Raw genomic sequence first — 27,408 nt, forward strand, 5'->3', positions numbered from 1 at the left:
GGACCGCCCCAGGAAAGGAAGACTAAGAGTCACCTCTGCTGTGGATGATAAGTTCATCCGAGTCACCAGCCTCAGAAATCGCAGGTTAACAGCAGCTCAGATTAGAGACCAGGTCAATGCCACACAGAGTTCTAGCAGCAGACACATCTCTAGAACAACTGTTAAGAGGAGACTGTGTGAATCAGGCCTTCATGGTAGAATATCTGCTAGGAAACAACTGCTAAGGACAGGCAACAAGCAGAAGAGACTTGTTTGGGCTAAAGAAGACAAGGAATGGACATTAGACCAGTGGAAATCTGTGCTTTGGTCTGATGAGTCCAAATTTGAGATCTTTGGTTCTAACCACTGTGTCTTTGTGCGACGTAGAAAAGGTGAACGGATGGACTCTACATGCCTGTTCCCACCGTGAAGCATGGAGGAGGAGGTGTGATGGTGTGGGGGTGCTTTGCTGGTGACACTGTTGGGGATTTATTCAAAATTGAAGGCATACTGAACCAGCATGGCTACCACAGCATCTTGCAGCGGCATGCTATTCCATCCGGTTTGCGTTTAGTTGGACCATCATTTATTTTTCAACAGGACAATGACCCCAAACACACATCCAGGCTGTGTAAGGGCTATTTGACCATGAAGGAGAGTGATGGGGTGCTGCGCCAGATGAACTGGCCTCCACAGTCACCGGACCTGAACCCAATCAAGATGGTTTGGGGTGAGCTGGACCGCAGAGTGAAGGCAAAAGGGCCAACAAGTGCTGAGCATCTCTGGGAACTCCTTCAAGACTGTTGGAAGACCATTTCAGGTGACTACCTCTTGAAGCTCATCAAGAGAATGCCAAGAGTGTGCAAAGCAGTAATCAAAGCAGAAGGTGGCTACTTTGAAGAACCTAGAATATGACATATTTTCAGTTGTTTCACACTTTTTGGTTATGTATATAATTCCACATGTGTTAATTCATAGTTTTGATGCCTTCAGTGTGAATCTACAATTTTCATAGTCATGAAAATAAAGAAAACTCTTTGAATGAGAAGGTGTGTCCAAACTTTTGGTCTGTACTGTATATATTTCTTTTTTGCATAAAACTTGCTTAGCTTAGTTATATATCAGATTTTCAGGGCTATATTATTTTGTTTCATAACTCGGACAACCCCTTTAAGCTGTGCTGCTGCAGAGCTTAGTAGCAGGTCCAACTGAAAGAACACAGCGGGTCATTTATCATTAGATACGTGCACATTTTTGGCATATATCTGTCACAGATTTGGTCGCAAAGGGGATTAGTGGACGATTCTGCAACTTTTTTCAGCTCACGCTCATTTATCATTTTCTACGCCTCATATGCACGGCCGTTGTTTTGGTCTGCATCCGAGCCACCAAAACTGTGGACTTCAATGACGCCGCAAAAGATGCGGACAGCACTCTGTGTGCTGTCCGCATCCGTTACTCCGTTCCGTAGTCCACCAAAAAAATATAGCCTGTCCTATTCTTGTCCGCGCTTTGCGGACAAGAATAGGCAGTTATATTAATGGCTGTCCGCAAATTGCGGAACGCACACGGACACCATACGTTTTTTGCGAATCTGCGGTTTGCGGACTCCAAAACACACACCGGTCATGTGCATGAGGCCTTAGGCATGGAAAATTATCTAAATCTACACCAGCAAGTGAGCTGGCATAAATTTAGGTTGGCAGTGGATGTGCCTAAGTAATGTAGAGGCCTGAGCCTCTAAATAGGTGTATCATGCGCCAGCACAAGGGGTATTAAGACCAGTGTCTAAAACATCGATGTAAATAAATGACCCCAATACTGCTTACATTACTCAGTCCATGCCATGTTCTGATCAGTAGTGGCAATGAAGAAAATAGAAGAACATCTCTCCTTCCCTCACACTTCTCACATTGGCCAGCCACCTCACAGTGGAAAGAAAGGGGGAGGGTGCTCTCTCCTTCCTTCTTCTTTGCCACCAATTATTGTGCATCTGGCCTGAGAGGGGATTTATAGGAAAGGTGGGAGGAGAAGGTGGTTTACTACTACAGTACAAGGAACATTAGTGTTAAAGTGACTCTCATTAATGCCAATGTTACCATTATGTGTGAAAAATGATGGTGGTCTTTTTTTTCAATGTTAGGCACATTATCACTTTAGTACCTCCATGTGCCTTACATTAATAATCAGAGACCCCATTAAGTACCTCACATGAGAAAATAGGGTTTATGTGTGGATACATGATGAAGTTACTTAGAATTAATGTGAGGCAAATAGAGGTTCAGTATTTATAACATATGTCTCACATTAGTAGTAAGTAACCCATCCATGTATATAACAATTTATCCCCATGTGGCCTAATATGTGAGGAGCTACTTGAAGGGGTTACATACCATTAATGTGTAGCACATGGATTTGTCAGTTTGGACTTTCATTTACCTCACATTAATAGAAATTAACTCCAGTTACATCATATAATGGTTCCACGTAAGGTGAGGCCACATGGAGTGGCATTGGGCTGCAAACTGCCAAAGGTTATGATTGTTGTGGTTTTTAATTGATTGTACAGTATTGTCCAGCTATTTAATTTAGTAAGTAAGTTGCTGTTTCACCCAAAAATATCTTGCGATTGCGAGCTGCTAGGCTACTTTCACACTAGCGGCACGGACCTCCGGTAGGCTGTTCCGTCGGGTGAACAGCCTTTCGGATCCGTTCTGCCGTTAGTGACCATGTGCCCCCGAACTGCAGCTCCGTCTCCTCAGATGAACACTGTAAAAACTTAAAAATAAAAATTGTGCTAAATAAACAATTTTTTTGTCACCTTACATCACAAAAAGTACAACAGCAAGCGATCAAACAGGCGTTTGCCCACCAAAATAGTACCAATCTAACAGTCACCTCTTCCCTCAAAAAATGAGCCCCTACCTGAGACAATCGCCCAAATAATAAGAAATAACTATGGTTCAGAATATGGAGACATTAAAACATCATTTTTTTTGTTTAAAAAAAGCTGTTATTGTGTAAAACTTACCTAAATAAAAAAAAGTACACATATTTGGTATTGCCGCGTTGGTATCACCCGGCTCTATAAAAATATCGCATGACCTAACCCCTCAGATGAACACCGTAAAAAATATAAAATAAATACTGTGCTAAATAAACAATTTTTTTGTCACCTTATATCACAAAAAGTGTAATAGCAAGCGATAAAAAAGTCATATGCACCCCAAAATAGTGCCAATAAAACCATCATCTCATCTCGCAAAAATCATACTCTACCCAAGGTAATCGCCCAAGAACTGAAAAAATTATGGCTCTCAGACTATGGAAACACTAAAAGATGACTTTTTTTGCTTCAAAAATGCAATCATTGTGTAAAACTTACATAAATAAAAAAAGTATACATATTAGGTATTGCCGCATCCGTGACAACCTGGTCTATATAAATATCACATGATCTAACCTGTCAGATGAATTTTGTAAATAACAAAAAATAAAAATGATGACAAAAAAGCTATATCTTGTTATCTTGCCTCACAAAAAGTGTAATATAGAGCAACCAAAAATCATATGTACCCTAAACTAGGTCCAACAATACTGCCACCATATCCCGTAGTTTTTAAAATGGGGCCACTTTTTTGGAGTTTCTACTCTAGGGGTGCATCAGGGAGGCTTCAAATGGGACATGGTGTAAAAAAAAAAAACAGTCCAGCAAAATCTGCCTTCCAAAAACCTCATGGCATTCCTTTCCTTCTGCGCCCTGCCGTGTGCCTGTACAGCTGTTTACGATCACATATGGGGTGGTTCTGTAAACTACAGAATCAGGGCCAAAAATGTTGAGTTTTGTTTGGCTGTTAACACTTGCTTTGTTACTGGGAAAAATGGATTAAAATGTAAAATTTGCCCAAAAATTGACATTCTGAAATTGAATCTCCATTTGCCAATAACTCTTGTGGAAAACCTAAAGGGTTAACAACGTTTGTAAAATCAGTTTTGGATACCTTGAGGGGTTTTGTTTCTTAGATGGGGTCACTTTTATGGAGTTTCTACTCTAGGGGTGCATCAGGGGGCTTCAAATGGGACATGGGTTTCAAAAAAAACAGTCCAGCAAAACCTGCCTTTCAAAACCCATATGGCATTCCTTTCCTTCTGCGCCCTGCCGTGTGCCTGTACAGCGGTTTACGACCCCATATGGGGTGTTTCTGTAAACTACAGAATCAGGGCCATAAATATTGAGTTTGGTTTGGCTGTTAACCATTGCTTTGTAACTGGAAAAAAAAAATGAAAATGAAAAATCTGCCAAAAAAGTGAAATTTTGAAATTGTATCTCTAGATTCCATTAATTCTTGTGGAACACCTAAAAGGGTTAACAAAGTTTGTAAAATCAGTTTTGAATACCTTGAGGGGTGTAGTTTATAGAATGGGGTCTTTTTTGGGTGGTTTCTATTATGTAAGCCTCGCAAAGTGACTTCAGACCTGAACTGGTCCCTAAAAATTGGGTTTGTGAAAATTTCAGAAAAATTTCAAGATTTGCTTCTAAACTTCTAAGCCTTGTAACATCCCCAAAAAATTAAATATCATTCCCAATTTGATCCAAACATGAAGTAGACATATGGGCTAGAGGTCTGGTTTTACACCAGACAGTCCAGCTTTTATGCTCCCTGTCCTCCGTCCGACTTAGGGCCTGGACGGACACAGGGATGTCCTTTTGAACAGCTCACTCTAAAACAGCAGCACAATGCTGTCTGAGCATGAGCTGCAGGGAGAAAGTCACCCTCTCTTCCACCCCTGAAGCTGACAGAAGTTGATTTTTACTCATCAGCTATGGCTTAGTGGAACTGCGGGCAGGGTTTTTAAGTCCATCTTTTGAGGGTGGCCTGAATTGTTACCCTATCTGCTCCCTTAACTGTGACCTCCACAGCACTCCACTCCCTTAACAGTGTCATCCACAGCGCCCTGCCCCTTTAAAGATGACCTACAGAGTGAAAAAAAAAATCGCTGGGTTGTTATGGAAACATGGTGTGAAACTGGTGTGTATGTGGAGACTAAGCTTCTATTGGCTGATAAGGGTCATGTGATAGTGTGTATGGCAGTTGGGATATGAGGAGAAAGACCTGCAGGGTTCTATTGGCTAATGTAGGTCATATGATGTGCCATATTTGCTTTTTTGGGAATATCTCAGGAATGGTATGTCCTAGATTGCTGAAAACCAGTCTAAAACCTTCCACGACACCTGATGTACCTGTGTGCCAAACTTTATGATTGTAAATGTGACAGTGCGGATTGCTTTAGCGACCATACATCTTTAGAAATAAAATCCTAAACTTACAGAATTTTTTTTAAAAATTCTAATTTTTCTGATTTCAATGCAAAATAGTGATTCCTCATAAAGTAGTTATTACTTCACATTTCCCATGTCAATTTTATGTTGGCATTTTTTTTGTACATTTAATTTTATTTTTTTAAGACATAAGAAGGTTTAGTATTGTAGAATTCTTCTGATTTTTAAGAAAATTTCCAATACCCACTTTTTTAAGGACGAGTTCAGTTATGAACTTTCTGGGGTTTACATATAAAACCCCGCATAAATGACCCCATTTTAGAAATTACACCCCTCAAGTTATTCAAAAGTTATTTTACAAACTCTGTTAACCCTTTAGGTGTTCCACAAGAATTAAAGCAGGCATCCTCAAACTGTTGTAGAACTCCCTGTTAGTTCAGTGGGTGACAAATTCCCATTTTTGATGTGAGGTACACCTGCATTGCATACGTGACAGGGAAATTAATATAGTTAATCCGTCTCATAGTTTGGTGGGTGACATATACCCATTTTTGCTGTGAGGTACACCTGCACTGCATACGTGACAGGGAAATTAATATAGTTAATCTGTCTGATAGTTTGGTGGGTGACATATAGCCATTTTTGGTTTGAGATACACGTGCACTGCATTTTTGACAGGGAAATTAATCTAGCTAATCTGACTGTTAGTTCGGCCAGTGACCTATACCCATTTTTGGTGTGAGATACACGTGCGCTGCACATGTGACAGGGAAATTAATATAGTTCATCCGTCTGTTAGTTCGGTGGGTGACATATTCCCATTTTTGGTATGAGGTACACCTGCACTGCATACGTGACAGGGAAATTAATATAGTTAATACATCTGATAGTTTGGTGGGTGACCTCAAAGAATGAGGAGAGCATCGAATAAGGGACTTGGGCCTGGTTATGGTGCTGGTGGAGCTCCTGCTGCAGGGAAAGGACGTGGTCGATCTGTGCCAGCTACACGCCCAAATGAAACACCTTCCTCAGGTGCACGTAGGTGACAGAATGTTCAGCGTCATTTTGTAGGCCTGAATACCGGTGTACAAATGGTGAGGCCAGAACAAGTAGAGGAGGTAGTAGATTGGATAGCTTTCAGTGCCTCCAGTTCCTTCACATTGTCTCCCACCCGGTCCCCTGCTGAAACCGCAGAGTTGGCACCTGCAGCCCATGGGCATTTGTCTTTAACCTCACCCCCTTGCAAATCAGCCAACCAGTCTGAGCCCCAATTCATGCAGCAGTCTCTTATGCTTTTTGATGACTCTGGGTTTCCGTGGACCATCCACCTAGCCCTGCCCTAGATGTGGAAGAGATTGAGTGCACTTATGCCCACTTATGTTTCAGGATGTGGACATGGGAGGACCATCGCAGCACGTCTCTGATGATGATGAAGAAACATAGGTGCCAACTGTTGCGGCTTTCTGCCATGTGCAGACCGGCAAGGAGGGCAGGGGTGAAGAGTGGGTGGAAGATGATGTTGAGGATGATGAGGTCCTAGACTCCACATGGAATCAAGGTCATGGGAGTGACGTGTGCGGGTGGTGGTCACAAAGCACAAGCCGCACAGAAAAAGAGGGAGCAGGGTGAAAAAGCAGAGTGGCCGTCCCCTAGCCAGTATATATTTTCATAAATTCGATTCTGCCGAGTCGCAGAATTTTTCGAATAAATTTGATGCAATACGAATTTAGTTGCCGTGAATCACGTTAAAAAACTGCTATTTCCTGACTGCAGAGAGCCTTCATAGTGGTGTAGAACACTGTGCCTTGCAGTAACACGCATAAGGAGTCTGCTGCGGTAGTGAAATAATACTGTGATTCAGTATAACATGCAGATGACTTAGAATCACTGAACACTTCACTTATTTGGGCAGTCACGGAACCAAAACTGACCAAATAACTCAAGTATGAACTCAGACTTAGTGGTCGATGTTAGCGCCATGAAGAAGCGCACTCCTTTTACACCGTCGTCAGCTGATTCCACATAGATGTCTACAGAACCTGTTCTATTAAATGCTTATACAAGTAGAGCCCCCCTGACAGAGTGGAGAGGGTGTCAGCAGTAAAAATAAAACGGATCCTGTCTGTTGAGCATCAGCCTTCACTCGGTCAGCATTTTGTCAATAATCCATCAGTATTGCTAATGCCAAAAAAACAGGAGTGTATCCAAAACAGAGATGACACGTGAACGGAATATTTGCATGTCTTCTGTGTATTGTACCCACTCCTGCTTTTGGCTACCAAATCACAAGCCAATTCTGATGGGACCATACAGGCCTTACAGCTGCTACAGAGACAGAATCCGTTGTGCGTCTCATTTTTCCTTCCTTCTGACAGATCAGAAAAGGGTCAAATAAATGATGATGTCAGCCAGGCCAAAAGGCAAAATAGTGGGGAGGGTGGGAACAGCATGAGAAGCCCACAGAGTTTCCCTATGACATAGTGGTGAGGTGGAAGCAGCATGAGGAGACCACAGAGTGGCCCAATGACAGACACTGGAGGTGGCGGCAGCATCAGGAGGAGGCCACAGGGTGGCACAATGACAGTGTGGGGGTGGCGGCAGCATCAGGAGGCTACAGAGTGGCCTAATGACAGTGTGGAGGTGGCAGCAGCAGCATCAGGAAACCACAGAATGGCAAGATGACATAGTGTGGAGGCGACAGCAGCATCAGGAGACCACAGAGTGGCAAGGTAACATAGTATGCAGGTGGCAGCAGCATAAAGAGACCACAGAGTGGCAAGGGGACATAGTGTGTAGGTGGCAGAAGCATCAGGAGACCACAGAGTGACGCGGTGACATAGGAGGTGGCAGCAGCATCAGGAGACCACAGAGTGACCCGGTGACAGAGTGGGGAGGTGGGTGGCAATACAAGTACCAGCTGAAGATGGTGGGTGAAAGAAGGAGCACTTGGCATCAGATGTGTGGCATCAGTCTGGTGCCAGCATCAGAATAGTAGGTGAGGCAGGTAGCCAGAAGAAACTGGCCTATTTTATCAAAGTGTTGGTGTGGCACCATGGATGATCTAGCCCAGGGATGGCAAACCAGAGGTTTTCCAGCTGTTGCAAAATTACAACTCCCATCATGCCCGGACAGGTCTACAGCTATCAGCCTACAGCAGGCCATGGTGGGAGTTGTAGTTTTACAACAGCTGGAGAGATGCAGTTTGGCCATGCCTGATCTAGCCTGATCAGGCATTGGTGGGTGGAAATCCTGGGTGCTTCATACCTGATTCATCTTGACAAAGGTCAGTCTCTCCACATTTTAGGTGGACAGGTGAGTTCTTATTGGGTATTGGGGTAACTTTGGCCCCCACCGCTCTAAACACCCACTCTGATGCCACACTACAGACCGGGCAGGACAGCCTTTCCAGGGCAAACTCTGCTAGTTGCGGCCACAAATCCAGTTTGGCCTCCCAGTAGTCCAGCAGATCTTTAATGTTGGGTGTCATGGTACTGTCCAAGTATGCCACCACCTGCTGGTTCAGGTCACTAGGCTCAAGTTTCTGCTGATGAGATGGAACTGTCCTACCCCCCACCCTGCCACAGAAGCCATGGCAGAGGAATGTTAGCGCAGAGGGCCGGGGGGGCCATCAGATCTGCGAGAGGATGGAAAATGGCACAGATAGGCAGTGGCCAACTCACTACATAGGATGTCTCTATGGTAGTTCAGTTTTTCCTCCCTCTCAATGGGTGTAAAAAAGGCCCCTATTTTGGACCGGTAGCGAGGGTCCAACAAGGTGCCACGTCTCCAGTCCCCTGACTAGCCAGATTTACCAACATCTGTTCCAGGACATGAAGCAGTGGAATGACGTTGTTCATCCCGTAGTCCAGGCGACTGACAAATAACGTGGCCTCCTCAAAGGGTCTGAGCAAACGGCAGGTGTCACACATGAGCTGTTGTTAAGTTACACTGAGGAGTACTCCTGTCCACTTGGATCATCAATAAATCATTTATGGCCTTTCACAGTTCGTATAGTCGGTCCAACATATGGACGGTGGAATTCCAACGGGTGGAAACGTCTCATATCAGCGTATGTTGGGGGATGCTGTTCTGTCGCTGCAGCTCAAGGAGGGTGTGCTTTGCAGTGTACGAGTGGCTGAAGTGCATGCAAAGATTCCTGGACATTTTTTAGGATGTCTTGCAGATGGGTGGAAGACTTCAGGAACCGCTTGACAACCAGATTGAATACGTGTGCCATGCATGGCGCATGGCTAAGCCCTCCTTGACGCAGCGCCGACACCATGTTCTTCCCATTGTCGGTCACTATGGTTCCGATTTTGAGTTGTCGCGGAGAAAGCCAGGATTCGATTTGATGAAAGACACAGAGCAGTTCCTCCCCTGTGTGACCCCATTCGCCCAGGAGGTGTAGAACAGCGTGACACCATGCCATGCACATATGGTATGTTGGAGCGGTACTGTGAATTGTCCCTGCAGTGGAGTCTAAAGACTTGGTGGAGGATGAGGAGGGAGAGGCGGAACAATGGCATGACAATGTGGAAGCAGAAGCATCGTCACCTGGCCAAGTTGCTGTTGTGGCTGTGCAGGAACCACAGTCACCCAGTGAGCCATAAAGGACATGTATTGTCCCTGACCGTAGTTACAGCTCCACACGTCGGCGCAGCCGTGCACTTTGGCAGACACCGGCAGGCTCAAGGACTGGCCCACCTCCTGTTCTACATGTGTGTGCAGGGCTGGTACTGCATTTTTGGCAAATAAATGACAGCTTGGGACTCTCCACCTCGACTTGGCACAAGCCATCAGTTCTCTGAAAGGTGCAGAGTCCACCATTTGGAAAGGGAGGGACTGCAGCACCAGCAACTGGGACAGGAGCACATTCAGCTTCTGCACCGCTGGATGAGTGCACACATACTGTTGTCTCTTGGCAATCGCTTCGGTGATCGATTGCTGACAAAATGACTAACGAGGAGCAGGAGCATCAGGACCAGCAGAAAATGGGAAGGACAGACAGCTACTTCGGCTGAGGTGGTGGAGCCTTGCCTGCCCGAAAGCAAGTGCATGCCACTGGGTGATGCAGCAGTTGCTGTGGCAGGCTGGTCCACCACATCAGAGCCACGGTGCTCCCAGGCCACTTTATGTTGATGCTGCATATGTTGATGCAGGACCATGGTGAACCCGTGCACCACTACTTTCCGGGCAGGTAGGCTCCTGCAAAGTGGGTGGTCTACCCCAGGCACGTATGGCTACCGACCTGCCCCCCTGCTAACTCCCGGCCATGCTAGCAACTTGCTGGCTCTGCCGCTGCCTCACAGGCAATCTGCCACCCTCTTTTCCCAGTGATGATGAAGCCCCGAATTCACCAGCTCCCAAGTGTGCTCAGCTACATCATCACCATTGAATACTGTCTGCACGTCACTGATGTCCTCCTCAATGGTCTGTGGGTCAGGAGCCTCAATGCTCGCAACACCAGCTCCCACTCCTCTCTCCTTATCACTACTTGCCCGCTTAGCGGAGGAAGTGGCAGATGTCTCCTGCACATCTTGGCTGGCCAGTAGCTGCTGACTGTCCTCTAGCAGTTTGTCCTCGCTGAATAGTGGGGCTGAGCCCCCAGCATATAATACTTCTCTGGCTGAAGGAACAGAAAAGGACAGAGGCAGGTTGAGGACAGGTGAGGGCACAGAGCCTGCTTCCGGGCCATGCCAACTAACAGTTGTGTCTGATGAACCCACCGACTCTTGACTGTGGGTGTCTGCTGTTACTTGGGACTAAGTGGATGACTGAATAAACCATTCAAGAACCGCTGGGTTGCATGACAAGACACGACTGCTAGATGACACCGGGAGCTCAGGCCTCTCACTGCGACTCCTGCTGCCACGCCTCCTTACTCTGCTGCGACCTGTGCTTGCGCCAGAAACATTTAGGCCTCTGCTACTCCCCTGTGCAGAGCCTGGCACTTCTCTGTCTGACATACTGTTAGAACAAATTAATAAATAAATAAAAAGGAAATTTAAATGCCCCAAAAAAGTCTGCAATTTTCTCACTTCACCACACAACGGCTAATAAGCCCTTTTCCCCCCCACTAATACAGCCATTTTAGTGCACCAAAGTTGTGGTCCCCCTTTACTTCAATGGGGTTCGGGTCAAGTTCTGGTCCCAAACCCGAACTTTGACCCGAAGTTCGGGCAAAGCGAATATCCACGGGTCCGCTCGTCCCTAATCATGTGCTATTTTTATAGAGCAGGTTGCTACAGAAGCGATGACACTAAATATGTCTACTTTTATTTATTTACATATATTTTCTATATTTTATAAAAAATATATATTTTTATTTATATAGCTTATATTTTACATTTTAGTATAGGTTAGTACTATTCAGCCACCCTGAACCTCTTTCATTTATTTATTTATAATCAGCGTCTATTTATGTTTTATTCTTAGTTTATGAATTTGGGATCGTGCCGGCCGATCACATACATGACGCAAAGGGAGGGAAAAGGGAGGCTCTGTCCAAGGGAGAGGGAAAGATGGTGACCCCTAACTCACCTAGAGGCTGGCACCTGACTGCCCGTACGTCCCTAGACGGGTTTCTCACCCATACGCTGATCACATGCCTGAACCATGGCTTTCCTTAAGATGAGCCCTAAGTAGTGAATAGGGCGGTGGGAACACTAGTCCGCACCACTAACACTAAAGGGAAACACCAGGGAGAGGACAGAGAATACTGACAAAACATATAATCCCAGGTGGGCGACAACAGCGTTCAAAAAATAAACAACAGGGATCTGGAGGGTAATGCTCTGGTACGACAACCAGGAATAACAGCGACACAGCTCCAGTGGGTCATTATAGAAGTCCAGGCAGGAAGCTCTATATCTGGCAACCAGAGAAGTGGGAGAGGGGAATATAAAGAGGTTGGTAGTGCCGGACAAGAAACAGCTGAGGAGAAGAAGCTACGGATCCTTGAGTGAGACAAAAAGGATTGTAAGGCAAACACAGAAAGCTACCATTGAGTAACAGCGCGATCTTTAGACATAGAGCGCGTAGCCACCCGCTGCGACTTCCTGACCCCGGGTATAACGGAGTCAGACGTGGCTCTTGACACCCTCATGACAAAATATTTATTTACTTATCGCTAGCATGCACCCAGTTCTTGGTCCCTAAAATTGGGAGCTGCACAATACATGTTTCCTCTACTATCACCTTCACCGATATACATCCTTAGTGCTGTATCTGCAGCATTGTACATATTGACAGCCATCTCGGCATGAGCATTGAGCCATGGAGACACTCCCCCTCCTCCCCCAGCTGGGACGAGTCACGGGCAAGACACAGGAGGACGACTCCACCCACTGCCGCCCTGGATGGTAGCGAAGCTGTGCAGACACGCCTCCGGCTGTCACTCAGAGGCACGTCATGCAGCTGTGACACTGCCCAGAAACATCGCGGCCCAGAACACAGCCGCTTTGATGAGTAGCGAAGGCTCGCATGCGCGGCTCAGGCTGTCACTCTGAGGTGCATCATGTCGTTGTAACACTGCAGCCACACTTGGCTGCTCCCACTCTCGAGACACCTCCCATCATGGCCTGCCCCTGGACCCCTCCCCTCCTCCGCCCCTCACTGGCTGTGCACATCGCGCTCAAACAGAGTGCATAAATAAAACAGTAATAATCACATGTCTGTTATATGTAAGTTTTATTGTCCTGATGAAGGGGGTTGTTCGCTCCAGAAACGCGTTAACAGTCCTTTGAATAAAGAACCCTTTTACTTACACCATCTTGGTCCTGAGTTCCTTTGCATCAGCGCCGCTGAAAAGGGTCTGGTTTTCTTCACATACGCATTCCTTCACATCCCAAAAGTCTGTAACCAATGGAAAAAGGGTACAGACTGTGGCAGCAGACGCAGAAAAACCCTGAATGCTGGACGGGTATATTCCAGCAAGGTGATTCACAGGCGTTGTGACTTGTCACAACGTTTTCTGGTAAGCATAAACTGTTATTTTTGCAATAACTAGACAGTTTTACACACGAGGCGCTGCATCCTGTTCTTTTCTCCTGTATAATATAATTTCTATATAGTGCATTTGTATTGTGCAGCAGTTGTGTGCAGTTCTGCTGAAATACAACAGCTATGCAGAGAGAAAAACGCTATTGGAACAATTGCTTGCAACTGGTGTAATATACCAGTTGCGCCCCCAAAAAACTGATTGAGGCAGGGATGTGATATACCTGACAAATAATCTAACCCAAGAGAGAGTCAAAAGAGCCACCCCATAAATGCACATCCAACCATTGAAGGATAAAAAATATATATATAAAGTTTATTGGACACAACAACACACACGCATTAAAAAATTGTATACAATGTAGAACAAAGTGCGGTATGCAATAAATATATGTAACCGACACACACAGGTCCACTGAATTATCACATGAAAATGTATGCGTTATCAACCAGCATATAAAGCAATACAATAAATCACATATAGCAAATGCAAGGTAAGGTAAGACCACTAGAATTAAAGGTGCAATAAGACCGACATGGGGTCAAATATCAAGAGCCAAACCTACATAGCCAGCTGGTACAGTGGACCTGGAAACATAGCAAGCGCCCAACGCGTGTCGCCGGAGCAATCCGGCTTCCTCAGGGATGTGATATACCTATGATATATTTTCTATATAGGGCATTTGCATTGTGCAGCAGTTGTGTGCGGTTCTGTGAGATACCGCAGCTATACAGAGGGACAAACGCTATTGGAACAACTAATTGCAACTGGTGTGATATACCTGTTGCCCCCCCAAAAAATTATTAAGGGGTTTGATATACCTGCTTCCAGCAAATAATCATTAAGGGGTTTGATAGACCTGCTTCCACAAATACTGCTCTTCTATAGGGACTTTGTCAAAGGGTCATTTTGAAAATGACAGGCAGAGGAAGAGGAAGGCCATTCAGCAGGGGTTGTAGGGGTCGGGTAGGTGCACAAAGCCAGAGCCTAAGTGGGAAGTTGGAGAAGGTACATGCGATTACATCAATGGATGCACCACAGTTGCTGGAGTTGTTCACTCAGCCTTCCACTTCTGCACCATCTTTATCCTTTGTATCAGCACCCTCCTCACTCTCTGCTGTGTGCACCCTCAAAGACACCACCACCACCACCACCACCATAGCACCTCCACTTGAGTCAGAGGAATTATTTTCTCATCCATTCCCAGACCATACCGATGTGCAGCCATTCTTGGCATCGGATCAGGAAGAGGAAGTAGCAACTGCCGCCACCCAGCGGTCTGACGACAGTACCCAGTTCAGCCCAAGAAGGGTGGTCCCCACTTTTGCTGCCTACTCCAAGATTTCTAATGTCAGTGGGGGTGAAGGTGAAGATGATGACATGTCAATGGACATCACGGGGATGCCCAGCAGAGAGGAAGAGGAGGGGAGTTCAGAGGGAGAGATGGAGCAGCAGATAGGGAGGAGAAGAAGGAGTAGCAGGCAGAACTTGCAGTGCACAGGAGGCAAAAGCAAAATGCAAATGAATCTTGAGTGAGCCATCCACCATGCACGGTCACATCAGGCGCTCCTAGGACACAGGAACATGGCTCCGCAGTGTGGGCTTTTTTTAACGTGTCACCTAGGGACGACAGTCTTAAGAAGGCACCTGGCCTCCCATCACTGAGACCAGTGGGAGCAACACCGTCAGAACCCACAAAGGCACACTCCCTGCGCTCCATGTCCTGCCTCTTCTCCTTCTCCTCTCTCCTCCCATTTGTCCTCCACCTTACACCGTGCCGTCATCGCGTTCTTCTGGCAAAAGGCAGGCTTCCGTGGCCCAAATGTTCTAACGTAAAAAGTTGATGACGCTGGATAACCCTCTTGCCTGCTTGCTTGTCGGAACTGCTAGCCTGCCAACTACTGCCATATAAACTGGTGGACTCAGAGGGCTTTAGAAACCACCTGTCCATTAGACGTCTGATTTGTGACTACCGGACGCGCTGGAACTCCACCTTGTATATACTTGATAGGCCGCTCCAGCAAAAAACATGCCATTAACTACTACCTGTACAAACTCTGTGGAAGGACAGGTTCTGCTGGGCTTGTTTTTTTTTCACCGCGCCAGTGACTGCTCATGCGCAACGCATTGTGTCGTGTCATTGATCAAGTCGTCGAGGAGCAGGAGCAGGAAGATGAGGAAGTCGCAACGCTGAATGAATTCCTAGGGGGGCTACTCCATCTGAGATAAGTCAGCAGGAGTCTGAAGAGGAGTCAGATTAGGATGGTGCCTGGGGGGGGGGGAGGAGGAGGAGAAAGAAGAGCAGGCTTTAAACTTTTCTGGGATCTCTGCAAATGGGGGCTTTCATGCTATAGTCTTTGAAGAGGGACCCCCGCATAAAAAGCATAAAAGGCAAGGACCAGTACTGGGTGGCAACGTACTTAGACCCCCGGTACAAACACTAAATGGCGGACATGTTACCAGCAGCACAGAGGGCTGTCAGAATGCATTTCCAGGCCTTGCTTTGAGAGATCCTGCATTTCTGCTGTTGCATGCGCTGGCAGAGCAATTTCCACCCACAGATAGGCACACTCGCCTAGCTCACGACAGTGTGGACTGCCTCACATTTCTAAAAATGAATGAGGCATGGATCTCTGAGAAATTCAACACCTGTGACGACCACGTTTAATTCAATTTCACTTATTACCATTGTTTTTTAAAGAGGGGGGGATTTTGTTAGCCATGTTTTTAATCCAATTTTATATTTCTAGTTATTTTAAGCATATGTATTTGAAATGTATTTGTACTGGCCTGCAGTAAAATTGATATCCAATGACCGGCTAATATACCTCCAGCCACATAATCCCTTGATATTTTCTGTAAGGTGAATGCATAATTTTTGGGGCCTGTAATGCAATTGGCCAACAGAAAAATTGTTATACGGTGACCACCTAATGTACCTCCAGCCACATAATAACTTGATCTTTTCTGTACAGTGAATGCATCATTTTTGGTGCCTGTAATCTAACTGGCCAACAGAAAAATTGCTATATGGTGACCGCCTAATGTATCTCCAGCCACATAATCACTTGATGTTTTCTGTCCGGTGAATTCCTAATGTTTGGGGTCTGTACTCCACTGGCCTGCAGTAAAATTGATATCCCATGACAGTCTAATATACCTCCAGCCACATAATCACTTGATCTTTTCTGTACGGGGAATGCATAATTTTTGGGGCCTATGCAACTGGGCATCGGTAAAATTATTATATGGTGATCGCCTAATGTATGTACTGTAACTCCAGCTACATTATTAGTTGTTCTTTTCTGTCCGGTAAATGAATATTTTTTGGAGCTTGTAGTCCACTAGCCTGCAGTAAAATTTATATTCATTGACCGTCTGATATACCTCCAGCCACATAATCACTTGTTCTTTTCTGTACAGTGAATAAATAATTTTTGGGGCCTGTAGTCCACTGGCCTGCAGTAAAATTGATATCCAATGACCATCTAATATACCTCTTGCCACATAATCACTTAATGTTTTCAGTTCAGTGGATGCCTAATGTTTGGGGGCTTGTACTCTACTGGCCTGCAGTAAAATTGATATCCAATGACCGTCTAATATATCTCCAGCCACATATCGACTTGATATTTTTTGTACGTTAAATGCATAATTTTTGGGGCATGTAAGGTAACTGGCCAACAGTAAAATTGTTATACGGTGACCGCCTAATGTACCTCCAGCCACATAATAACTTGGTCTTTTCTGTACAGTGAATGCATAATTTTTGGTGCCTATAATCTAACTGGCCAACAGTAAAATTGTTATACGTTGACCGCGTAATGTAACTCCAGCCACATAATCCCTTGATGTTTTCTGTCCGGTGAAAGCCTACTGTTTGGGGCCTGTACTCCACTGGCCTGCAGTAAAATTGATATCCCATGACCGTCTAATATATCTCCAGCCACATAATCACTTGATATTTTCTGTACAGGGAATGAATAATTTTTGGGGCCTGTAGTCCACTGGCATGCAGTAAAATTGATATCCATTGACTGTCTAATGCCTAATGTTTGGGTCCTGTACTCCCATGGCGTAAAATAAAAAATTTCTATGCTCCAGCACGGCACATTTTTGAGAGTTTCCCTTTAAGACGCATAAAAATGTCCCCTGATTGAAATACATATTTTTTGTGGGAATTTTTGCCATTGATCCCCCTCTGGTATTTTACTGTCTATGTTGTGTGACGATTTGTGCACTTTTAGTATTTGGTGGCTGCAAATAGGACCTGAAGGTTTTTCAGGTTCGTCTGCCATTAAATTGAATGGGGCCCCCCCGCGAACTTGCGGTTTGCAAACATTTGATAGCGTCCGCGAGTCGTTCCGACCGATGTTCATCCATCACTAGTTATTAACTGTTGTATGAGCACACCACAGAGCTCAGAAGGATAGGTACTCCATATGAATTTAAAAACATTTGCTGTGAAAATTAAAAATGTAATTTTTTCCAATAAAATTTTATTGTGGCCCCAGATGTAACAGGAGATAAAGCACCCACAATTTGTTACACATTTTCTCCAGAATGGAAACACCCCATATGTGGCCATAAAGTGCTGTGTGGACACATCACAGTTCAGAAGGTTAGGAGCACCATATAACTTTTGAAGGGCAGATTTTGTGCAGTTTTAGTGCACACTGTCACATTTGAAGAGACCCTGAGATACACATACAGTGGAAAACACCAAAAACTTACCTCATTTTGGAAACTACACCCCTTACAAAATGTATTGAGGGATGTAGTGAGTGCATTGACCCCACAGGCATTTTATAGAATTTAGAAACATCTGGCTGAGAAATTTAAAATTGCTTTTTTTCAAATAAAATGCTGCTTTAGCCCAGAACTTTCATTTCCACAATTGGTAACAAGAGGAAAAGGGACCCCACAATGTATTACCCATTTCTTCCTGAATAGTGCAAAATCCCATATGTGGTCGTAAACTGCTGTTTGAGCACACTGTAGGGTTCAGAAGAACAAGAGCAGCAAGTGCATTTGAGGCCTAGATTGGTGATTTATACAGCACTGGCTGACAACTGCAGAGGCTCTGAGGTTAAATTAAAAAAAGAAACCCCTAAGAAGTGACCCCATTTTTAGAATCCATGCCCCTCACAGAATTTACCAAGGGGCCTAGTGAGCATTTTTATCCAACAGGTGTATTGCAAAAATTAATTCACAGTTTTTATATTTTACAGATTGTGCAGCAAGCTCTGGACAGTGCCAGGCAAGGACGGACATGCATAGTGATTGCTCATCGATTAAGCACCATACAGAACGCTGACATTATCGCAGTGATTAAGAACGGGAAAGTGGTGGAATACGGCACTCATAACCAGCTATTGGCTAACCAAGCTGATTACTATGCTCTTGTGAACACACAAGACTCAAACTAGGCCTCATACACATGCAAAGTCTTACAGTACTCCAGTACAGAACTTCTAAGTACTTCATGTGGCTCTGTGAGGTTGTGTATTCAGCAATCACTGTAGGGGAGAATAAAGAAATATACAGTATGTGAGAAACAAAAACCTCTTTGTGCCTTTGTATAATAATTTAGAGGAATAGAGTAGGCCCATAGATTTCTTTTAGTGCATAATAAATCCACACTTGAGACTGTATGTTTTTTTTGTGTAAGGCCTCATGCACACGGCCGTGTGGGCGTTCCGTGCATTGGGGACCGCAATTTGTGGTCCCTAATGCAGGGACAACATCCGTGCAGTGGCCGGGACGCATCGAGAACCATTCATCTTAAATGGGTCCGTGATCCGTCCTCACTGCAAAAAAAAATAGAACATGTTTTAGTTTTTGGGCGGTGCGGAGGCACGGACAGAAAGACCACGGAAGCACTCCTGTAGGTATAGGATCAAAAGAAAAAGGTTTGGTCCCGTGTTAGCCAGTAGTGCAAAATAGGGCAGACACTCAGGGGCGAGGATAAGGTCTGACCGTCACTCCATAAAGGAGAAAAAGACAAGTTTACCTGTTGCCAAACATTTTGATGATCCTGGCCATAGCATTACAGACCTCGAAGTATTAATATTAGGCTACTTTCACACTACCTTTTCTATTTTCCTGTATTGAGATCCGTCATAGGGTCTCAATACCGGAAAAAAAATGCTTCCGTTTGGTCCCCATTCATTTTCAATGGGGTCAAAATGTAAATGAACAGAATGGAATGCTCCAAAATGCATTCCGTTCTGTTTGGTTGCGTTCTTTCCATCATGGGATGCGGAGAAAAACGGATCCGTCATGACCTACAATGCAAGTCAGTGGGGATGAATCCTTTTTCTCAGACACAATCGGACACAATAGAAAATAGATGCGTCCCCTATCGACTTTTAATGGCGTTCATGACCGATCTATCTAGCTTTTGTTAAAGATAATAACCAGATCCGTTCATAACAGATGCAGATGGTTGTATTATCAGTAACGGAAGCGTTTTTGCTGAAATGCTGGTGTGAAATTAGCCCTAAAGGGTCATTTCTAATCCCAAAGAGATAGACGAGTTTGGGAATACAAATTTACAACCGTCTTTGATACACTTAACCACCTCAGCCCCCCTAGCTTAAACACCCTTAATGACCAGAACACTTTTTACAATTCTGCACTACACTACTTTCACAGTTTATTGCTCGGTCATGCAACTTACCACTCAAATGCATTTTACCTCCTTTTCTTCGCACTAATAGAGCTTTCATTTGGTGGTATTTCATTGCTGCTAACATTTTTACTTTTTTTGTTATTAATTGAAATTTTTGAAAAAAAATTTCATTTTTCACTTTCAGTTGCAATTTTTTTTTTTTTAAAACAACATCTATATATACATTTTTCTCTAAATTTATTGTTCTACAGGTCTTTGATAAAAAAAAATGTTTAGGTAAAAAAAAAAATATGGTTTAGGTAAAAGTTATAGCGTTTACAAACTATGGTACAAAAATGTGAATTTCCGCTTTTTGAAGAAGCTCTGACTTTCTGAGCACATGTCATGTTTCCAGAGGTTCTACAATGCCCAGACAGTAGAAAACCCCCACAAATAACCCCATTTCGGAAAGTAGACAACCTAAGGTATTCGCTGATGGGCATAGTGAGTTCATAGAACTTTTTTTTTTATCACAATTTAGCGGAAAATGTAATTTTTTTTAATTTTTATTTATTCCTTACAAAGTCTCATATTCCACTAACTTGTGACAAAAAATTAAAACTTCCATAAACTCACTATGTCCATCACGAAATACCTTGGGGTGTCTTCTTTCCAAAATGGGGTCACTTGTGGGGTAGTTATACTGCCCTGGCATTTTAGGGGCCCTAATGTGTGAGAAGTAGTTTGAAATCACAATGTGTAAAAAATGCCCTGTGAAATCCGAAAGGTGCTCTTTGGAATGTGGGCCCCTTTGCCCACCTAGGCTGCAAAAAAGTGTCACACATCTGGTATTGCCGTACTCAGGAGAAGTTGGGCAATGTGTTTTGGGGTGTCATTTTACATATACCCATGCTGGGTGAGATACATATCTTGGTCAAATACCAACTTTGTATTAAAAAAAAAATGGAAAAGTTGTCTTTTGCCGAGATATTTCTCTCACCCAGCATGGGTATATGTAAAAAGACAACCAAAAACACATTGCCCTACTTCTTCTGAGTACGCCGATACCACATGTGTGACACCTTTTTGCAGACTAGGTGGTCAAAGGGGCCCACATTCCATAGAGCACCTTTCGGATTTCACAGGGCATTTTTTACACATTTTGATTTCAAACGACTTCTCAAACTACTTCTCAAACTACTTCTTGATTTCAAACTACTACCCATTTTACATGGGTATATGTAAAATGACACCCCAAAACACATTGCCCTACTTCTCCTAAGTACGTCGATACCACATGTGTGACACTTTTTGGCAGCCTAGATGCGCAAAGGGGCCCACATTCCTTTTAGGAGGGCATTTTTAGACATTTGGATCCCAGACTTCTTCTCATGCTTTAGGGCCCCTAAAATGTCAGGGCAGTATAAATACCCCACATGTGACCCCATTTTGGAAAGAAGACACCCCAAGGTATTCAATGAGGGGCATGACGAGTTCATAGAAAAAAAAAAATTGGGCACAAGTTAGCGGAAATTGATTTATTTATTTTTCTCACAAAGTCTCCCTTTCCGCTAACTTAAGACAAAAATGTCAATCTTTCATGGACTCGATATGCCCCTTATCGACTACCTTGGGGTGTCTTCTTTCCAAAATGGGGTCATTTGTGGAGTGTTTGTACTGCCCTGGCATTTGAGGATCTCCGCAATCATTACATGTATGGCCAGCATTAGGAGTTTCTACTATTCTCCTTATATTGAGCATACAGGTAATGAGATATTTTTTTTTCCATTCAGCACAGATTAATGTGGATGAAAAAATCTCTGCCAAAAAAAAAAAAGGAGGGGAAAGGCGTCTGCCAGGACATAGGAGCTCCGCCCAACATCCATACCCACTTAGCTCGTATGCCCTGGCAAACCCGATTTCTTCATTCACATCAATTGATGTGGATGAATAAATCATTGCCAGGATTTTATTGAATTTTTTATTTATATGTAAAGTGTTTGGCAAAGCATATGAACACTGCCGCCCCCTCAGCTCATATGCCTCGGCAAACGTATCTTTTACTGCAGAGGAGAAATCTCATCTTGCAGTGCCGCATACACCGACTTTTGTGTAATCTGACAGCAGCGCAATGCTTCTGTCAGAATGCACATCAGTGCTGCAGCTAGTCGATCAGTTGGTCCACCTGGAAGGTAAAAAAAACAAACAAACAAAAAAAAACAGGCCGCAATGCAATCAATTTATTAACTTTATAATAACATTTGAACGGAACATTTAAACTTTATTTATTTTTTTGAACAGAACGTTAACTTTTTTGCTTACTGGCGATTTAAAAAAAAAAAAAAGAAAAAATTTTTTTGGACCTTTCATAGGACAAACCTCTCCTTCCCCATGGGACAAATCGCCTAGAGATGTGGCGAAGTACATTATGCACTTTGTCCCAAGTGAAAGGAGAGGTTTGCAGCAGGTCTGTGTGAATGGGCCCTAATAGCCCTGTGTGCCTGTCCTGTGAGATGCAATCCCTATGCTAAGTGTACCTGTGTGTGGTACTTCTGGAAACACTCCCCTAAGCATAGGGCAGGGTGGTCAGGGCAGTCAGGACAGAAATAGCGGGTGTCAAGCCTTATTCCACTCCTGCTACAGACACAACATTTTTTCGGGGTGGCGGTTGGTTTGAGGTACCGGCAACGGTACCTCCTGGATGCAGGAGGTTCTCGATGATCTCTTCCTGAAATTTGAGGAAGGATCTTGTTCTCCCAGCCTTACTGTAGAGAACAAAACTATTATATACATCCAATTGAATCAAATATACAGACACCTTCTTATACCAGCGTCTGGTTCTGCGGGAAAGTAAATAGGGAGCCAACATCCGGTCATTGAAGTCCACCCCTCCCATGAGCGAATTATAGTCGTGGACACAGAGGGGCTTTTCAATGACACTGGTTGCTTGTTCAATTTGGATTGTTGTGTCTGCGTGAATGGAGGAGAGCATGTAAACATCACGCTTGTCTCTCCATTTCACCACGAGCAGTTCTTGGTTACACAAGGCAGCCCTCTCCCCCTTTGCAAGACGGGTAGTATCGAGCCATTGAGGGAAGCCCCGGCGACTAGGTCCGCGCGGTGCCACAGCAGCCAATCTGTTCTAGAAACAAATGCCTGAAGAGGGGCACACTTGTGTAGAAATTGTCCACATAAAGATGGTACCCCTTGCCAAATAAGGGTGACACCAAGTCCCAGATAGTCAGGGCAACCGACCGGCTCCAGGGTCTGGTCTTTACCTTCATAGAGCCAAAATTTGTGGGTATAGCCTGTGGCCCTTTCACAGAGCTTATACAATTTGACCCCATACCGGGTACGCTTACTTGGGATGTATTGTTTGAAGCCAAGGTGCCCGGTGAAATGTATAAGGGACTCGTATACGCAGATGTTTTGCTCAGGGGTATACAAATCTGCAAATTTGTTGAAGTGGTCTATGAGGGGCCGAATTTTGTGGAGCCGGTCAACAGCTAGGTGGCCTCTGTGATGGGAGGTGGTGTAGTCGCTAAAGTGCAGGAAACGCAGGATGGTCTCAAATCGTGTCCTGGACATGGCAGCAGAGAACATGGGCATGTGATGAATTGGGTTCGTGGACCAATATGACCGCAATTTATGCTTTTTTGTTAGGCCCATGTTGAGGAGAAGGCCCAGAAAAGTTATAATTTCGGAAACTTGGACGGGTTTCCACCGGAAAGACTGGGCATAAAAGCTTCCCGGGTTGGCGGCTATAAATTGAGTGGCATATCGATATGTTTCTGCCACAACTAAGTCCAACAGCTCCACAGTCAAGAACAGCTCATAAAACCCCAGTGCCGAACCGATCTGAGCTGTCTCAAACCGAACTCCAGACTGGGCGGTGAAAAGAGGAACTATTGGTGCGGCTGAAGTTGGGGACTGCCAATCAGGGTTTGCCAACATCTCAGGGACTCTAGGGGCTCTACGGGTCTGTCCGGTGGCTGCGACGGGGGAACTACTGCATGTGCCACTGTACCAGCTTCAACTGCCCTTCTGGTGCTCGCCACTTCACCATGTTGTACGGTAGTGCTGGTACTAGGTCCAGGATGGGCTCTGCTGCTGGTGTATGCCTCACCACGTAATCTGACAACGCCAGCCCCACTCTGCTGCCCTTGAAGCGGATCCTGCGCAACCTGTGGTCTAGCAACACGGGGCCAGGTACGCCTGGTGGTATCAGGGACCTCAACATTCACGTCCGAACTTTGGGTCAGACTGCCACTGCTTTCTACAGGTTCATATTCTGACCCGCTGGATTCGTCAGATGAGGGTTCCCATTCCTCACCCGACTGGGTCAGAAGCCTGTAGGCCTCTTCAGAAGAATACCCCTTTGGACTACTAAATTTAGGGGGTATTCCCTGAGACTACCCAAGAAAAAAAGCAAGCCTGTCTTACAAATGGGAGGCTAGAAAAGTACCGGAGGCCGCTGTGATTGATAAAACATATCAAAACTGATTTTTTTATCGCCGCAGCGCTTGTAAAGTGATTGTGCAGTGATAAAAAAAAAATAAAAAATTTGTAACTGCGGTGGGGCGGGCATGGGTGAATGCACGTATGCGCGACCGATCAGGCCTGATCGGGATAACACTGCGTTTTGGGTGGAGGGCGAGCTAAGGTGACACTAATACTGTTATAGATCTGACTGTGATCAGTTCTGATCACTTACAGATACTATAAAAGTACAAATGCTGATTAGTGATACGCTAATCAGCGAATCAGTGACTGCTGTACGGTGGGCTGGGCGCTAAATGATCGCTAACTACCTAACCAAGGGGCCAAAACTATCAGTCAATACCAGTGGGGAAAAAAAGTGACAGTTTACACTGATCACTTTTTTCCCTTTCACTAGGTGATTGACAGGGGTGATCAAGGGGTTAATTGGGGTGATGGGGGGTGATCTGGGGCTAAGTGTGCTGTTGGTGTGTACTCACTGTGATCTGTGCTCCTCTGCTGAAACCAACCGACGAAAAGGACCAGCAGAGGAGCACAGCAGCCATTTAACACATTATATTTATAAATGTAATGTGTTAACTGGCTTCTGATTCGATTTTTTGAAAATCATCAGCCTGCCAGCCACGATCATTGGCTGGCAGGCTGATGACGAAATTGTGATTTAACTTTTGCCGGCCCGCGATTTGCATGCGCGGGCTGGCTCTGACCGAAATCTCGCGTCTCGCGAGATGACGCGCCGACGCATCCAGGAGGAATTACAGGGCCGCCGCAAAGTCACATCCGTGCGTGCGGCGGTCCTGAGGAGGTTAAAGGGGTTTTACCATCTTGCTAATTCATCCTCACCTGCAGCCAGCTCTGCTGTTCACTTCCTGGTTTCCTACTTCTAAGGCTGGGCGTGCTTAGGCAGTTTGAGTAAAGGCCTGCCATGCCTCTTTATGACATCACACTGAGAACTCAGTCCTTGTGTGTTCATTCATGTGTATAGTATGAGTCATCAGTCTGGCAGCCTGCAGTGTCTGTGAAGTCCATTCCATCATCACTCAGAGAGCAATGGTAGGTGAGCTCAATGTACAGTAACATGTTGCTGTCCTGCATTCTAATACAGTTTTACACACAGAATCTTATGGTACTTTCATACTAGCATTTTTGTTTTCCGGTACTCAATACTCAGGAGCTCAATACTGGAAAAAAAAAATTCTGTTTTATCCTAATGCTTTCTGAATAGAGAGCATTCCATTCAGGATGCATCAGTTCAGTCCTTATTACGTTTTTGGACGTAAAAAATACCGCAGCATGCTGCAGTTTTCTCTGCGGCCCAAAATACTGAACACTTGCCGGAATGCCAGATCCGGCATTAATTTACATTGAAGAGTATTAGTGCGGGCATTAAGTGTTCCGGCAAAACGGATTCGGCTTTTCAGTCTGCGCTTTTGATTCCTATAAAACATGACCAACCCCCACCCACCAGCACTAATGCAGATTTGTTTCCATTACAGCTGTACTACAGTTGCGTGTAAACCTTAGACCATGTATCTGTATAGATGCATATATAGCTCAGCTACATCTGTCTTCACCAGTCTCTTAACATCACTTTTGCTGAATGGCTTCCTATAAAGCTCTGCTACATCTTTATTCCACTCCCCTACTAGCACTGTGTCTAAACAGCTTCATATACAGCTCTGCTTCATCTGTCTGTTTCTCTCTGCCACCAGCACTCAGGCTGAACCACCGCATATAAAGCTCTGCTACACCTGTCTTCCCTGAACCCCTTTATATACAACTCTGCTACATCTCTCTTCCCTGAACTGCTCTATATACAGCTCTGATACATCTGACTTCCACTCCACAATACCAGCACTGTGTTTGAATCACTTTATATACTGCTCTGCTACATCTGTCTTCCACTACCCCACTAGCACTGTGTCTGAACCGCCTCATATACAGCTCTGCATCATATGTCTGTTTCTCTCTCCCACCAGCACTGAGGCTGAACCGCCGCATATACATATACAGCATATACATATAAAATCGTTAGTGGTTTAGTGGATGAGGAATTATGTGCTGCAGCCGCATACCTAGGCTGTTGGTCCTCTGGGTCTCCAGGTCATGCAGCCAGCCAGTTGCAGGGGCAATACGTGAGGTGCACGGTGGACCGATGAGGGGCTAAATAATATAACACCCAGTTCATCAGTTTACTCACGGTTAGCAGAAAGCCTCCCTGGGCAGTGTTGAGGTGGACAGCGCGAAATCCTCTGGGGCATGCTCTGGTAGGAAGCATCAGCCAAGATGGTGGTTGAGGTTCCCTTGATGTTAGGGGTGCTTAGGGTGCTTGTTGCGGCTGAGTCCCTTGATGGTTTTTCGTGACGCCAGTAACGTTAATAGTGGTGCAACCAGTAGTGGTAATAATGAGGTAGACAGTGGTGAAATGCAACTCACTTTAGATGTCTTTGGTTGCAGCAGTACAAATATGCAGTCTCTTGATGGTACGGGGTTAATTCTGCAAATCCACTGTTTCCAGGCTTCTCAGGTTTCTAGTTTTAAAGCAGTGGGTTAGGTGTACCTGGTTCCTTTAGATGTGTGGGATCCTATTCCTTGTCTTTCCCTACAAGCTGAATATTTAGACAGGAAAACTCAACTGTCTCTCAGAAGTTTGGTGTGGCTGCCTGAAGCTATAAATCCTCCACCATGCAAAGGTGTCTGTGGCCCTCAATAATGGCTCTTATCACCGAGGATTCCTTAGGAAAGCTTGTTTCTTTTCGAGGGAGGCAAACTCTTCTCCTACTGGTCAGGGATGCAAGTCTATAGTCCGGCTACAGAAGAAAAGTGCTCTTCTGCGCCTCACATCTGAGTATCACCTACTAGCGAACTTGGCTCCACTCACTAATCTGTTTCATGAAGTCTTCCCTCCCTCTTCCCTCTCCCACAAATCTATGAGCTACTCAGATCTGCTCTCTTCTCTGACTACATTTTCCCACCCTTTCTTCCACCAAGACCAGTCTCATTAGCAAACAGTCTGGTCCACAGAATCCTCACCCT

The 27,408-nt window shown here is 44.9% G+C and overlaps 1 protein-coding gene across 6 annotated transcripts in view; it reads left to right on the plus strand.

Annotated features, from left to right (window-relative positions):
* Window positions 1–18,795, plus strand: part of LOC122939628 (ATP-dependent translocase ABCB1-like) — a 902,460-nt gene extending 883,665 nt beyond the window's left edge. For all 6 annotated transcript variants that reach the window (XM_044295741.1, XM_044295743.1, XM_044295745.1 and 3 more), the window contains one exon: window positions 18,491–18,795. In XM_044295741.1, coding sequence (XP_044151676.1) covers window positions 18,491–18,688 — 198 coding nt within the window. In that variant the 3' untranslated portion in view covers window positions 18,689–18,795. The remainder of the gene's footprint in view (window positions 1–18,490) is intronic.
* The last annotated feature ends 8,613 nt before the right edge of the window (window positions 18,796–27,408 follow it).

The sequence above is a fragment of the Bufo gargarizans genome, chromosome 5, assembly GCF_014858855.1.
Source record: "Bufo gargarizans isolate SCDJY-AF-19 chromosome 5, ASM1485885v1, whole genome shotgun sequence".
In the NCBI taxonomy this organism is placed as follows: Eukaryota; Metazoa; Chordata; class Amphibia; order Anura; family Bufonidae; genus Bufo; species Bufo gargarizans.